We start from the raw sequence: 12,230 nt of genomic DNA on the forward strand, positions 1-12,230 counted from the left end.
CTCTGCTAGGGAGGCCTGCCTGTAGGAGTGATCAGAGAGATGACCCCCAGCCCGTGTCACCTGTTGCCCTCCCGGCTGCTGTGCCCACTCGCCCCAGGCATGAGGGTCTGGAAGTGTGGAGCGCCTGCAGCAGGAACACTACAGATTAATCCAGATCACAGATACTGCCCCAGTCCCCAGCCACCCCTCTGCTGAACACCCCACAGTAGCTGCCACCCTCATGGAAGGAGCAGGTGGATTGGCATTTTCTCCATCAAAGTGTCAATCCCACCACCTGTCATTTAGAAGAGTGGATCGGGTGGGTCGCATGCCGACGCTGTCCTGGCTGCTGGGCCGGTTAGTCACCTCCCACCCGCCTCTCCTGTCACCTGCTCTCCAAGTGTCCCCACGGGGCCCCCAGTGGCCCAGGTGCCCAGGTCAGGAAGACAAGCCCATGTGTGGAGGGGAGACGTAATCCCTCTGCCGGGCCCCTCCCCTTGGCCCCTGCCTTCCCGAAAGGAAGCCCCCCCTGCGTGGGAGAGAAATTTGACTCACTAGCAGGAAAGGGAAGCTTTGGGAAGGAGAGAACCGTGTGGACGGTGCCCCCACTCAGAGCAGGGGCTCCCCCAGAAACTCCACAGTCAACTGAAAACAGTCACCTGCCAGGTGAGCATCCAACTGGGCTGGAGATGGAGCCCAGGGGGAAGGGGAGGCTCAGATGCCCCAGAAACCCAGGGGAGAGAGCCCTCATCTTCCAGGGGTTGCTGGAAGTTGTTGCCTTTGCCTTTGAATTCCATCAATGTTTCCCAAGCCATGTGCCAGGGAACAGCAGGCTCCCAAGGGGTGCTCAGGCTCATGGTCAAGTAAGCTTGGAAAGTCTGTCCGCTGCAACACGCATGAGAGATCCTCCCGGCAGGGTGCCATCAAGGCTCTGACAAATCCTGCAGCTAAAGGAGCCTGTGTGGCAGGCCACGCATTCTCTCTGTGGAACATTCTTAATCTCTCCTGTGCCCCTGGGTGTAAAGGTCCTTAGCTTGTTCTCCCTGTGCCTCCCTAGTCCCTGATGGGTGGATGGAGGCACCAGCTGGAAAGGTGTCAGCAAACTGACTCTAGCTGGGGTCCTTGGATATGCCCCCCCACCCCTGCAGCCTCCCTAGTTCTCTGCCTCTGAGCCCTGGCGGCCTGGCACGGGGCTGACCGGCAAACCCAGGCCTCACATCAGCAGTTAGGACCTGAGGTGGCGCTGGGTCAAGGGACCAGCTGAGCCCCTTGCAAAAGGGCCGATGGCTGCTGGGCGCCCTCCGGCACTACTGCCCCCTGCTTCCTAGGGGGTGGACACCTCCTCCTTCTCCTGTCTGCCCCTCAGGAAGACACAACTGGGGGTGTCCTGGGTGGGTCCTGAGAGCTGAGTCACCAGGGGTAGACAGCAGGTCCCTGTCCCCCTTCCCAGGTCAGCACCCCAGCAGGCTCCCTGGCCTGGGCCCTCCCTCAGTTTCCGGTAGGTAGGGACAGAGCGCCCGCAGCTTGCCTGCGCTGCTGGGGCTCAGGGAGCCACCGTGGACGAGATGGAGCCTGGCCAGTGGCACTCACGCTTCTGGAAAGACCAGCAAAGGGCTGCAGGGGCAGGAAGGAGCATGTGTTTGACGGGGTTGCTGAGTAAGGTGTCTGTGAGGAGGTGGCATTGAGACACACACATCAGCCTGTGCGGACAGCGCAGGTGGAGAACGCGGCAGACTTGGGGAATGGAGAACAGCACGGGCAGGGTGAGCCGCGGCTATCGTGAGGCAAAGGGCGGCTGGTGAGGAAAACAGACGGTCAGTTCTGTAGGCATGTTGGGGTGCGGGTTTTAGCTGCAGTGCCGGGAGCCATTGCCGGGATTATAGGCTCGCACCTGCTGCGGTAGGGAACAGACGCGAGGGCAGGAAGAGAGGAAGTGAGGGGACCCGGGCACAGGGCCCACGTGACGGGGTGGGGGCCTGGACGCTGTGTCCCAGGGGAACAGGACCGGGTCGGCGGGTCAGGCTTCCCTGGGAGGCCGAGTTCACAGAGCCTGATGGTGGGCTGGGCATGCAGGGAGACGGAGAGGGGAGAAAGACTCCCAGGTTTCCACCCGGACAGCCAGGAAGGCGGTGCTGTTCGTCCTTAGGGAAAGCCTGGGTGGGCCGGGCGCGGGGAGCATGGACATCAGACCCAGCTCTGTGAGCTGGGGGCATTCTGAGACCCCAGCAGGGCCGTCGATGGGCAGTCAGAGAGGTGAGCTGGAGCAGGGCAGAGAGCTGGGGCTGGGGAGAGAGAGCTAGGACTCCTCAGAAAGAGGGGGCCTAAGCCACGAGGCTGGCTGCAAGCACCAGGCAGAGGGGGCTCAGACCCAGCTCGGGGGCCCAGAGAGCAGGGGGGCCCCCAGGCAGGGAGAGGATGGTCAGGGCAGACGGGCGGCCACAGAGCGAGCGTGCGTTCCATGTTGTCGCCTGCCCGCCGGAAGCCTCGCTCGGGCCACTGTCTCACGATGAACATCACAGTGTTCGGTTCAGAGCTGGTGGCAAGTAGTGGTCAGACGAGCAGGATGTCTGCCTCCAGATGGGGCCCCACGCCCCTCTAAGGCCTGTCTGGGCTCCCAGCAGTAGCCAGCTGAGAAGGGCAGGGGCCCTGTTTCCATTTACAAATGAGAAGCTTGAGGCCCAGAGGAAAGGATGGGCTCTCCAAGTCCATAGCTCTTTCCAGAAGATTCTGGAGCTTCTCCGAGATGTTATTTATTGTCAGCTTCCCCCCCACAGACACAGACCCAGGCCTTTAACACCAGGTCTCCACGGCATTGGGGGGTCATCTTCAAAGGTCACGCTGTCTGTGGGGACAGCCTCTAGCACCTTCACAGAAATTCCACAGCCCAGGGGGCGCCTCTGGACAAGCTCCTGTGTGACCCCCGACCCGCAGGGCCTGCCCTCACGGGTGAGCCCAGGGCGGGCAGGCTGGCTCCACACCCATCCACAATCAGCATCCGCAGTCCTGGTCAGTCTGCAGGCGTGTGTCCTGGGCACAACCAAGCATTTCTCCAGCCTGCCCTGCCCGGCCAGCAGAGGGGGGCTCAGCAAGGATCTGACACTGTAACGAGCGCTCCATGAAGCTGATACATGGAGACTCTACAGTTATCATATTTTCTGCCAAAAACACCCAATAAAATGTACGACTAATGAATTAAAATCACAATGCTGCCAAGAAGCAATGTGTGCCCCCAATTTCCAAAAACACTTCCATCATTCTGTGTCTTAAAACCAGCTGAAGCCAGGAAGTTGTCATTTAAAGTTGAGTGTGGGAATTTCTACCACAGGAACCCAGAGCTCAGGGGTAGAGTCTGTGTGAAAGATGTAAACCACAAACCTGCCTGCTTCTGCATTTCCTAATTCCAAACCAAGTGTCGATCCTCCAGGGTCTGGATCTTCCTCATTGTCCCTAGGCCACCAAGAAGCACAGGACCCAGAGTGGAGGCTACCAGGTTTGACATGTTGGGCATATTCCCTGGTTCCAAGGGAGCAGGGGTGGACCTAAGTCAGTAGTTACAGATGCCAGGTACTCAGGCCGCTGCCTCTGTGAATCCCTGAAATGCAGAATTGACGGGCCTTGGGATGTTTTTTGAAGCTGGGAATGGAGTACCCACAGCCTTCAACAAATTCTCAAAGAGGCCTTAGGCCCAGGAAAGCTAAGTGACCAGGCTTGCCTCTCAGCCTCCCAGGAGTGCCCCCTCTGTTCTGCACTTCTCAGAAAATCCAAGCCAGAGTCTGGGAGGGACCAGGACAGGAAGTCCGAAGTCAGCCTCGCTCTGCTCTACAAACATGAAGCGAGCACCAGTCACGGCCAGAGGCTGCGACAGCTCTGGGGCATTGTCCCTGAGGTTGAGGACATAATGGAGGCCACAAACCCAATTTCCAGGCTGCTGCGGTAGCGGGCGAGGCATCAGGGAATGCTTTTCGGCTGACGAGGCGGGCCCTGTGCCTGTCCTCGAGGAGGAAGTGGAGGCTGGTTATGCAGAACTGGAGCCAGCCCTGAAGGAAGGGGCAGCCTCCTCAACTAGGGCTCTGGGTGCCCTAGTTCAGGAGCCCAGGGTTGGGGGTTTCTACATGGGGCACGCAGCCCTTTGCCCTGCCTGCCCTCCCATGGCCTTGGCCTCCCATGGCTTTTCCCAGCCTCCCAGGCAGAGCAGAGTCAGGGCAGAAGTGCAGCCCTCTCAGCTCCCTGGCGGCCGGCATCCCAGCTCCCCTCCCACAGGGCCGGGCTCCTGCTCCAAGGGCTGGGATCAGAGGAAGCCTGGGTGGCCTGCTGGCCCCTGCAGTCCTTTGATCCTTCCCTCCTGCTCAGTGCCTGGCCCTGCATACAGGCCAGAAACAGACTCAGGCAGGAGCCCCCAGGCCAGAGGGAAGGACACAGGGCAGCGAGTCGGGGTATGCCCCCAGCTCCCGTCGGCTTCCTCATCCATGAGATAGGCTTAGCTGACCCACCCAACCCACCTACCCCCTGGCATATGGCAAGGGTAAAGTGAAGTCTGAGGTGGGAAAGTACTTAGACCACACAAAATGGAGCCACCAGATGTCTTGGCAAGACCTGAATTTGGAGTCAGAACCCTGGCTTCCAGCCCAGGCTCTGTCCCTGGCCAGGCACACAGCCTTGGGCAAGTCACAACTTCACTTCTGTTGGCATTGCAGACAGAGGGTGCAGTGCCCTGCCCAGCCCCATGCGCACACCCCACCAGCGCAGGCGCCAGTGAGATAATGGCTGGAAAGTGCTCTGAAAAGAATAAAGTGGCGCTGATGCCAGAGATTATCATTATTATTAAGGAGCGTGATTACCGCAATCCAGAAAAGCTGCCATTACCGAGAAGGCTCCTGTTCATGTTGATTTAATTTCCTGGTTAACCAAGCGTTGGCACACATAAAAAAAACTCTATGTTTCAACCCTTATTGGAAATCTTTTTAAATTATGCCAGGCTACTTTCTTGCACTGGTGATGGTGTAGTCTTGGGTCTTTATTTATGAATGCATTGATTGATTGACAAGCTCATCTGTTACTCTTGCTCTGACCACATCCAAAAAGGCGACTACAGACCCAGCCTCCTCCCTATGTGGGGTCCTCACGCCCACCCAGGACTGGTGGTTGGGAATCCCTTGGGAAAAGCAGAGGAGAGCAATCTGGGGAAAAGCACAGGATGGATGGGGCCTTCTAAGTGGCTTTTCCCATAGTTTGCTGCAGCATATTGATATACTGGCATATGTTTCCCGATGGTTTAAGAAATTCTTTCTGGTTTGGGTTGACGACTTTTCCGGGTTTATCCAGATGCGTTATAAAGTGACCTGATTGCTTCTTTTAACAGACTTGTCAGGCCTGATGTGGCCAAATAAATGGCTTTGCCTTCTGGGGGCCACCGAAGCCAAGGAAGGCCCATGCTCTTTGCAGCAAAGCTGCCGCCCCCCGAAGGCCTCTCAGTGTGTCACACTCAGAGCTGGTGGTGGGCATCTTGAATTGAATATGATGGGGAGAAGTTGACCCATTTCCATAGAATGATATGGGACAAAACTGTGCCCTCCAGGTCTCCACGGAGAGTTCTTCCCACTCTAAAGCTCCAGAAGGGGTTCCGAGGAGTTTGTAGAGTCTCCAGGTGACAGCGGTGCCTGGGCGATGGTTAGCAGAAGCAGCCTGTGGGACTTTTTCTTCAGGGCCACGGCCACAGGCTGAAGGGCAGAGGGGATCCAGTGCTTAGAGGCAGATGCATGAAACTCTGGGAACGCTGTTCCCCTTGGGGAGAAGGGGGGAGGATGCCTGTGGGGGGCACACCCTGGGAGCCGTGACGAGGAAGTGCATGTAAAGCACGGAACGGGGCTAGTGCTGCTGCGGCAGCTGTTGGCATAAGATATCAGGGGTCGGACTAGAGATACTTTGCCCTTGTGTGTGGTCCTTAGTTACACACAGAACAGCCCATGTCATTCTCAACGGGGTGATTTTGTCCCCCAGCGGACAATGGGCAATGTTTGGAGACATTTCTAGTTGTCACACTGGGGCAGGGGCAGGGTTTGATAGCATCTAGCGGGTGGGGGCATTCTACAGTGCCCAGGACGGCCCCACAGCAGAGGATTAGCTGGTTCCCACTGTCAGTGGTGCCGAGGTTGAGAAAGCCTGGTGTGGGGACGGTCAGCCAGTCTGCACCTGCTGGGGTGACCTTGGATGGCTCCATGCCCCCCTCATGCTGCCCGTCTCTGTGCCCTCCCTGCAGAACCCTGACATCGTCCTGGTGCACTATCTGAATGTCCCAGCCATCGAGGACTGTGGCAAGCCCTGTGGCCCCATCCTCTGCTCCATCAATACCGACAAGAAGGAGTGGGCCAAATGGACGGAAGAGGAGCTCGTCGGGCAGCTGAAACCCATGTGTGAGTAGCCGTGGCCTCCTGCCCAGGGTCCCACACTGGGGCTGGCCGGTGTCATCCAGGTGGGGCCAGAGGTCCTCTGCGGCCTTGGGGACCTGGGTGCAGGAACCCCATTCTGTTCGGGTGACAGTGAACTTAGCTTTTATAAGGTCTGTCCCATCCTTATTTTCATTTGACCCTCTTAAGCTCTGGGCACCACAGCCAGGGCACAGAATGTCAGGCCCACAGCACAGACAAGAAAAGTGAGATGCAGAGGTGTAAAGCCACGTAAGTGAGGGGCAGGGCCAGGAGTGCCCTGGGCTGCGTCTTGTGGTCAAGCAAGGAGAGTAGGGCCTGTGGGCAGACAAGGCTGTTCCACCTCCTGCCCTCAGCCCATCTGCTCCTGGACGCGGGGCCTGCCTCAGCTCCCAGGCAAGTGGCACATGGATGACGGTAATTGAGCTGGATTTCATCCTGTCAGCAAAGTGATGCTTTGAAGCATCTGTCAGGTGCAGGTCACTGAATGCAAAGCAGCGCCTGAGTCCAGAAAGCTGGGCATGGCCAGGAACTTGTTTCCATGGGCAGCACTGGGGGGCCCTGGTGGTCTCTCCTGCCACCTGGACAGCTGGGCTCTGGAAGAACAAACACGGGTCTGCCAGACCCAAGAAGAGCAGCCCAGTGCACAGGGCCTGGGGTTCCAGAACATGGGTCTCTAAGGCTCAGGGCAAAAACCTGTCATCACACAGGACCTCGGAGATGGGTCAACAGGTTCTTCGGAACCAAGCCACCTTTAGGAGTGGGGCTGCAGGAAGGAAGCCCCTGGGCCCCAGGTTAGGGCAGTCTCCCCGCCTCACATGCTCACCCCACCCCATCCTATTGCAGTCAGCTGACATACAGCCTCTTCCAGCAGCCCTGCCCAGCCAGCCAGCTGAGCGTTGCATCCCCAGCTCCCAGGCCTCCTTGAGACCCCCAGGGAGACACCAGGCTGAAGTCAGCCTCCCACACTTAAACAGAGGGGGCCACACGAGCCTCCAAAACTGCAGAGCACCCAGAAACTGGGAGACATTGCAGCTATTCCCCATGAATCTTTCCTGTTCTCTGCCATTCCTTGGGGCCCTGCACAGTGCCCGGCAGGCCCTCTGCAAATATTTGCAGGATGGCTGAGTGGAAAGCGACTATACTCAGCTTTGGTCTACTTCCCACGGGGGCCTGAGCAACAGACAAAGACCCTCATCACCCGGGCCCTGGGAGCTGGGGCTGCACGCTGGCTCCCCTCCAGGGCCAGGCCAGGGGCCCGGGGAGCCCAGATAATGGTGCCAGGGGTCCTGCCTGCCCACTGCTTCTGACCCAGTGCCCAGGTAGTGATAAATGAGCAGGGCTCATACCTGACATGGGTGTCCTCCCCTGGGACCTGCTCGCACTTCCTCTTCGGCAGAGCCTGGCTGGGCCAATGCAGTGGCTCTGGTAACCCTGGGCACTGACGCCACCTGGCCAGGGTGGTGGAGTCAGAACTGGGGAGCCAGGATGTGGGCCCCCATACTGGTTCTGTGACCACTTCACTGTGTGACCTCAGGCCAGTTGCCCACCTGCTCTGCCACCCATTCCCCCTTCTGTAAAGTGAGAGAAAGCGGCCTCTGCACCAAGGCCGACAGTACCCAGTCTGGGCCCCTGGGCCTCTGCAGACCCGGGTCCCGGGGGCTGAGGCCACTATTTCATCCCCTAGGAAGTTCAGAGACCCCATTAGCCAGAGGAGACCCAAGGGGACGTTGCCGAGTTAAGAGCTGCCTGTCCTGGCGGCCCCTGGGGTCAGAGGCTTCTTGGCCTGGGCCCTCCCAGCGCCCCTCAGCACACAGGCTGCCCCTTGGCATTTTCCCCAGCACCTTCCCTGTTCTTTGATGTCATCTGCTTCCTTTTCCGCCCCCCACCGCCTCTACCTCCCCACAATGCCCTCAGTCCTCAGAAGCAGCCCTACCCTGGAACCTCACCCTCCTGTGCAGGAGGCTGCCTGTGTCAGACAGGGAGACCACCTCTGGGAAGGCAAAGGGATTAAGCTTCCTGAGCTCCAGGGGGTGGAAGGCAGCCCCGAGTCCGGCTCTGATGTTTAACTGGAGGGCACTGTGAGTAACCCGTTCAAAAGCCTGCAGAGCCTCAAGGAAATGATGTGAAACTACAGCACACTCCCCGTGAACCTAATCACGCTCCGCTCTCTGGTGTCTGGGGGTGGGGAGCAGAGAGTGCGCGGTCGCTCAGTGTGCCTGTGTGCACATGGCTCTGGTTATAGAGGCTCAGCCCGGAAGCACGGCCCTGGAAATACGGCTCCAGTAAAAACGTTAGATGTGGGTCGGGCTGGGAACACACACAGAGCAGCAGCTCCCCGCACTCGGGGAGAGCAGAGGTGTGCTGGGGCCCAGGAGGCACCACATTTGGCTCCAGAGTCAGGCGTGCCATCCAGAGCTGGAGCCAAGCACATTAGCTTCATCACGTTTTCACATAAATCACATTTCTTCAAAGACTTCACAGTTTGATTTCCTGATGTTTCCAAATTTCTCTGCCCTACAGCAGAGTTTCCAGTGGTTTAATCAAAATGTGCTTATCGGTGGCGAAGTGAGACTCTGATGTGCAGCGTTTGCCTCACCTGTTGCAAGGTGGAGGCTTGTTGGTCTTGAGCCTTGGGAATCTCACAAACACCAACTTCGAAGCCAGATGGATTCGGAGAATCCCACTTGTTCGTAACTGTGTCCTTTTGTCCCGAGGGGGCTTCCCTGCAATCTGAGGGATGTTTCCTCCAGATAAAAAAATGAAGATTGGGAAAATAATTTTGATATCTGATAGGAATTCTCAATATGCTTCCAAAAATACTTCCTGTCTTTTTGCAGCCTCTTCTGTGGTAATTAGAATATGGTCCTGTTGCTGTGACAAAGGCCAAAAGAATTGGGGCTTAAATAAAAAGCTATCTCTCTTGCACATTGCAGTTCATAGTTGACACGGCAACCCCATGGTGTCAGGGATCAGCCACCCGGGCTCCTTCCAGCTGGTTGTTCTGCCATTTCAAGGGTGTGCCCTCTTATACATGATCTAGAATGGCTGCTACAGCTCCTGCCATCACAACTGCATCCCAACCAGTGGGAAGCAGAGAAGAGAATGGAGGGCAAGCTTCTTCCCAGGAAAGCAGCATACAACACTTCCCCTCGTGCATCATTGGCCTGAATTTTGTTCATAGGGTCACACCTAGTTGCAAAGGAATCTGGGAAGTATAGTCTCTCACTAGGCACTACTATCCTAACATACTATGGGGAATAGGGTTCTGCATGTGAGTCATTCAGGGCTGAGTGCAGCTGAGCTCAGCCTGGGGTGCCTCTGTAAGTCTTCAGCTGAAAATTGCTCATCTTGGCTCAAGGCCTGAGGATGACTGCCTCGGGTCCCGTCTGGGGGCTGGAGTTGACAGAATTCAAGTGAACACGATCTAAAGCTCAGCGTGTCTCATCCTGGAAATTCTGGGGTCTGTTCCAGTGCAGCTGGTCTGAGAGCACCAGCTTTGGACCAGCAAACTGCCATAGTGAAAGTGAGGGCCAGGCGGTGGGCTCCTCTCCTCCCCAACCACCGCTGGGCGGTGAAGGGTGCCACACAGCCCTGTGCCGCTGTCTTGCCCACCTGGTGGCAAACTTGCTCGCAATCTTTAGCTGTCCAGAAGCACAGTGGTTCTGAACCCCAGCTTTCCACCCTTGGCTCTATCTGAGCCTGCAGGAAGCCAAGTAGAACCTGTGCCCTCAGAGTGGGTCCTCTCCGTTCCTGGGCAGCCCAGGAGGGGACAGGCATTCCAGCCACTTCCCAGCTGGCAGTCGGCAAGGCTGTGCCATCCAGAGTGAGGGACGAGACATGAGTTTTAAGCTCTGTTCACAGCCCTTCCCAGAGGTGACCTTGCCCCAGCTGTCCCCTGGCTGACCAGATGGCCTGCATCACCCAGCAAGGTGTGGGCCTCCGTGGTCCCAGAGATCACCAGAGGGCTCCGTCAGCCGTCTCTGGGCTGGGCTCTACTCCAACTGCCTTCCTGCAGCCCTGCTGTCCTGCCTCTGGAGTCCCAAGACCCCTTTAGCAGACGTTCTCAGCAGCACTGGGCGGGGGGGCAATGCAGGAGGGATGGCTGGGGAGTCTGCACAGCCCCAAGTCCTGCACCCACACTTGTGCTTCCATGCGCATGCCCATGCATACCTGTGTGCTTACCCATGCATGTTCACAGGCACAGCACGCCTGCCCTCACCCACACACACCTGCATGTAGGCTGAAGATGGTCTTTCAGCACCTCCCCCAGCCTCCCCAAAGGTGGCCTGGCCTCGGGGTCTGGAAGCAAAGACTCAGCACTCAGATGGAGAGGTAGGCCTGGGCCAGAACAGATGCCTGGCAATTTCCTATTGACAAGAGGATAGATGGGCTCAAAAGGCAGTGAGGCCATGGTGGGGATGGAGTGCACCATGGCCTCCAGGAGCCACCAGCTGCCGGAATGTAAGCACAGGAGGCCAGATCTGGGGGTCTCAGCTTCTTCTCTGACTAGCAGGGTGGCCTTGCACAAGTCACTTGACCTTCTTCAGGGAGGAAGTGATAATGGCCTACCCTGTGACCATATGGCTGACCAATGACATCACGGACGTAAAGGATGGAGGTGTGGGGGCTGCAGCCACACATTGTAAGGGAAGTCATCTGCAGCAGAACCCCAGCCCCCTTTCCTGAGGTCGAGCCCACCAAGCCCTGTGCTGAGGGCAGGCATGCAAAGACCAGCTGGACAGTCCTTTAGGGACATCGGTAGCTGTCAACGCTGGACTGTAACAAGCTTTAGAGCTCCTGCTCAGAGCTCAGCCCTTGCTGGCCCCAGGGACCAGCTGCACTGGAACAGACCCCAGAATTTCCAGGATGAGACACGCTGAGCTTTAGATCGTGTTCACTTGAATTCTGTCAACTCCAGCCCCCAGACGGGACCCGAGGCAGTCATCCTCAGGCCTTGAGCCAAGATGAGCAATTTTCAGCTGAAGACTTACAGAGGCACCCCAGGCTGAGCTCAGCTGCACTCAGCCCTGAATGACTCACATGCAGAACCCTATTCCCCATAGTATGTTAGGATAGTAGTGCCTAGTGAGAGACTATACTTCCCAGATTCCTTTGCAACTAGGTGTGACCCTATGAACAAAATTCAGGCCAATGATGCACGAGGGGAAGTGTTGTATGCTGCTTTCCTGGGAAGAAGCTTGCCCTCCATTCTCTTCTCTGCTTCCCACTGGTTGGGATGCAGTTGTGATGGCAGGAACTGGAGCAACCATTTTAGACCATGTATAAAAGGGCAACACCCTGGACTGTACCAAATGACGGGTCCCAAGCAGATGGCATTGAGGGCAAAGTGGATGGTTCTATCTTCAGGTACATAGACATCTATAAACTCGCGGGTAGGAGCACTTGGGGAGGCTTCCTGGTGGGAGGCTACCCTGGCCTTGATGAATGTGCAGAACTTGGGGACAGGCAGGAGGCAGAGAGGGGTGCCTAGGCAGCTTTGTGAAGAACAGCTTAGGGGGAAATGGAGGCAAAAGCCAACACATGGGGTAGCACTGAGATGACAAGAGTCATGTCATGTTTGAGGCATGAAGGGCATGTTGACTAAGAAGGGATGGAAGTCACGTGGCTTGTGAAGGGTGGAGCCTGTGGAGGCAGTGGAAGGAGCCACGTGGAGAACAGAGTTGAGCTAGCGCTGCTAGCTCTGGGCAATCCTGTTACCCTAACGACCTTCAGGCCTTGGGAACCTGCAACCCTATGTTGATCTCAGGAGCTGAAGTCTCAGCCCCTCACAGTGCGCTCTCCAGAAGAGCACACTTCTAGCACTTC

At 57.3% G+C, this 12,230-nt stretch overlaps 1 protein-coding gene across 9 annotated transcripts in view; it reads left to right on the forward strand.

Annotated features, from left to right (window-relative positions):
• The window catches only part of CAMTA1 (calmodulin binding transcription activator 1), an 833,565-nt gene that overhangs the window by 724,136 nt on the left and 97,199 nt on the right, over nucleotides 1-12,230 (forward strand). For all 9 annotated transcript variants that reach the window (XM_057499667.1, XM_036925330.2, XM_036925331.2 and 6 more), the window contains one exon: nucleotides 6,236-6,389. In XM_057499667.1, the coding sequence (XP_057355650.1) occupies nucleotides 6,236-6,389 (154 nt within the window). The remainder of the gene's footprint in view (nucleotides 1-6,235; nucleotides 6,390-12,230) is intronic.

This window comes from Manis pentadactyla, chromosome 4 (assembly GCF_030020395.1).
Source record: "Manis pentadactyla isolate mManPen7 chromosome 4, mManPen7.hap1, whole genome shotgun sequence".
In the NCBI taxonomy this organism is placed as follows: domain Eukaryota; kingdom Metazoa; phylum Chordata; class Mammalia; order Pholidota; family Manidae; genus Manis; species Manis pentadactyla.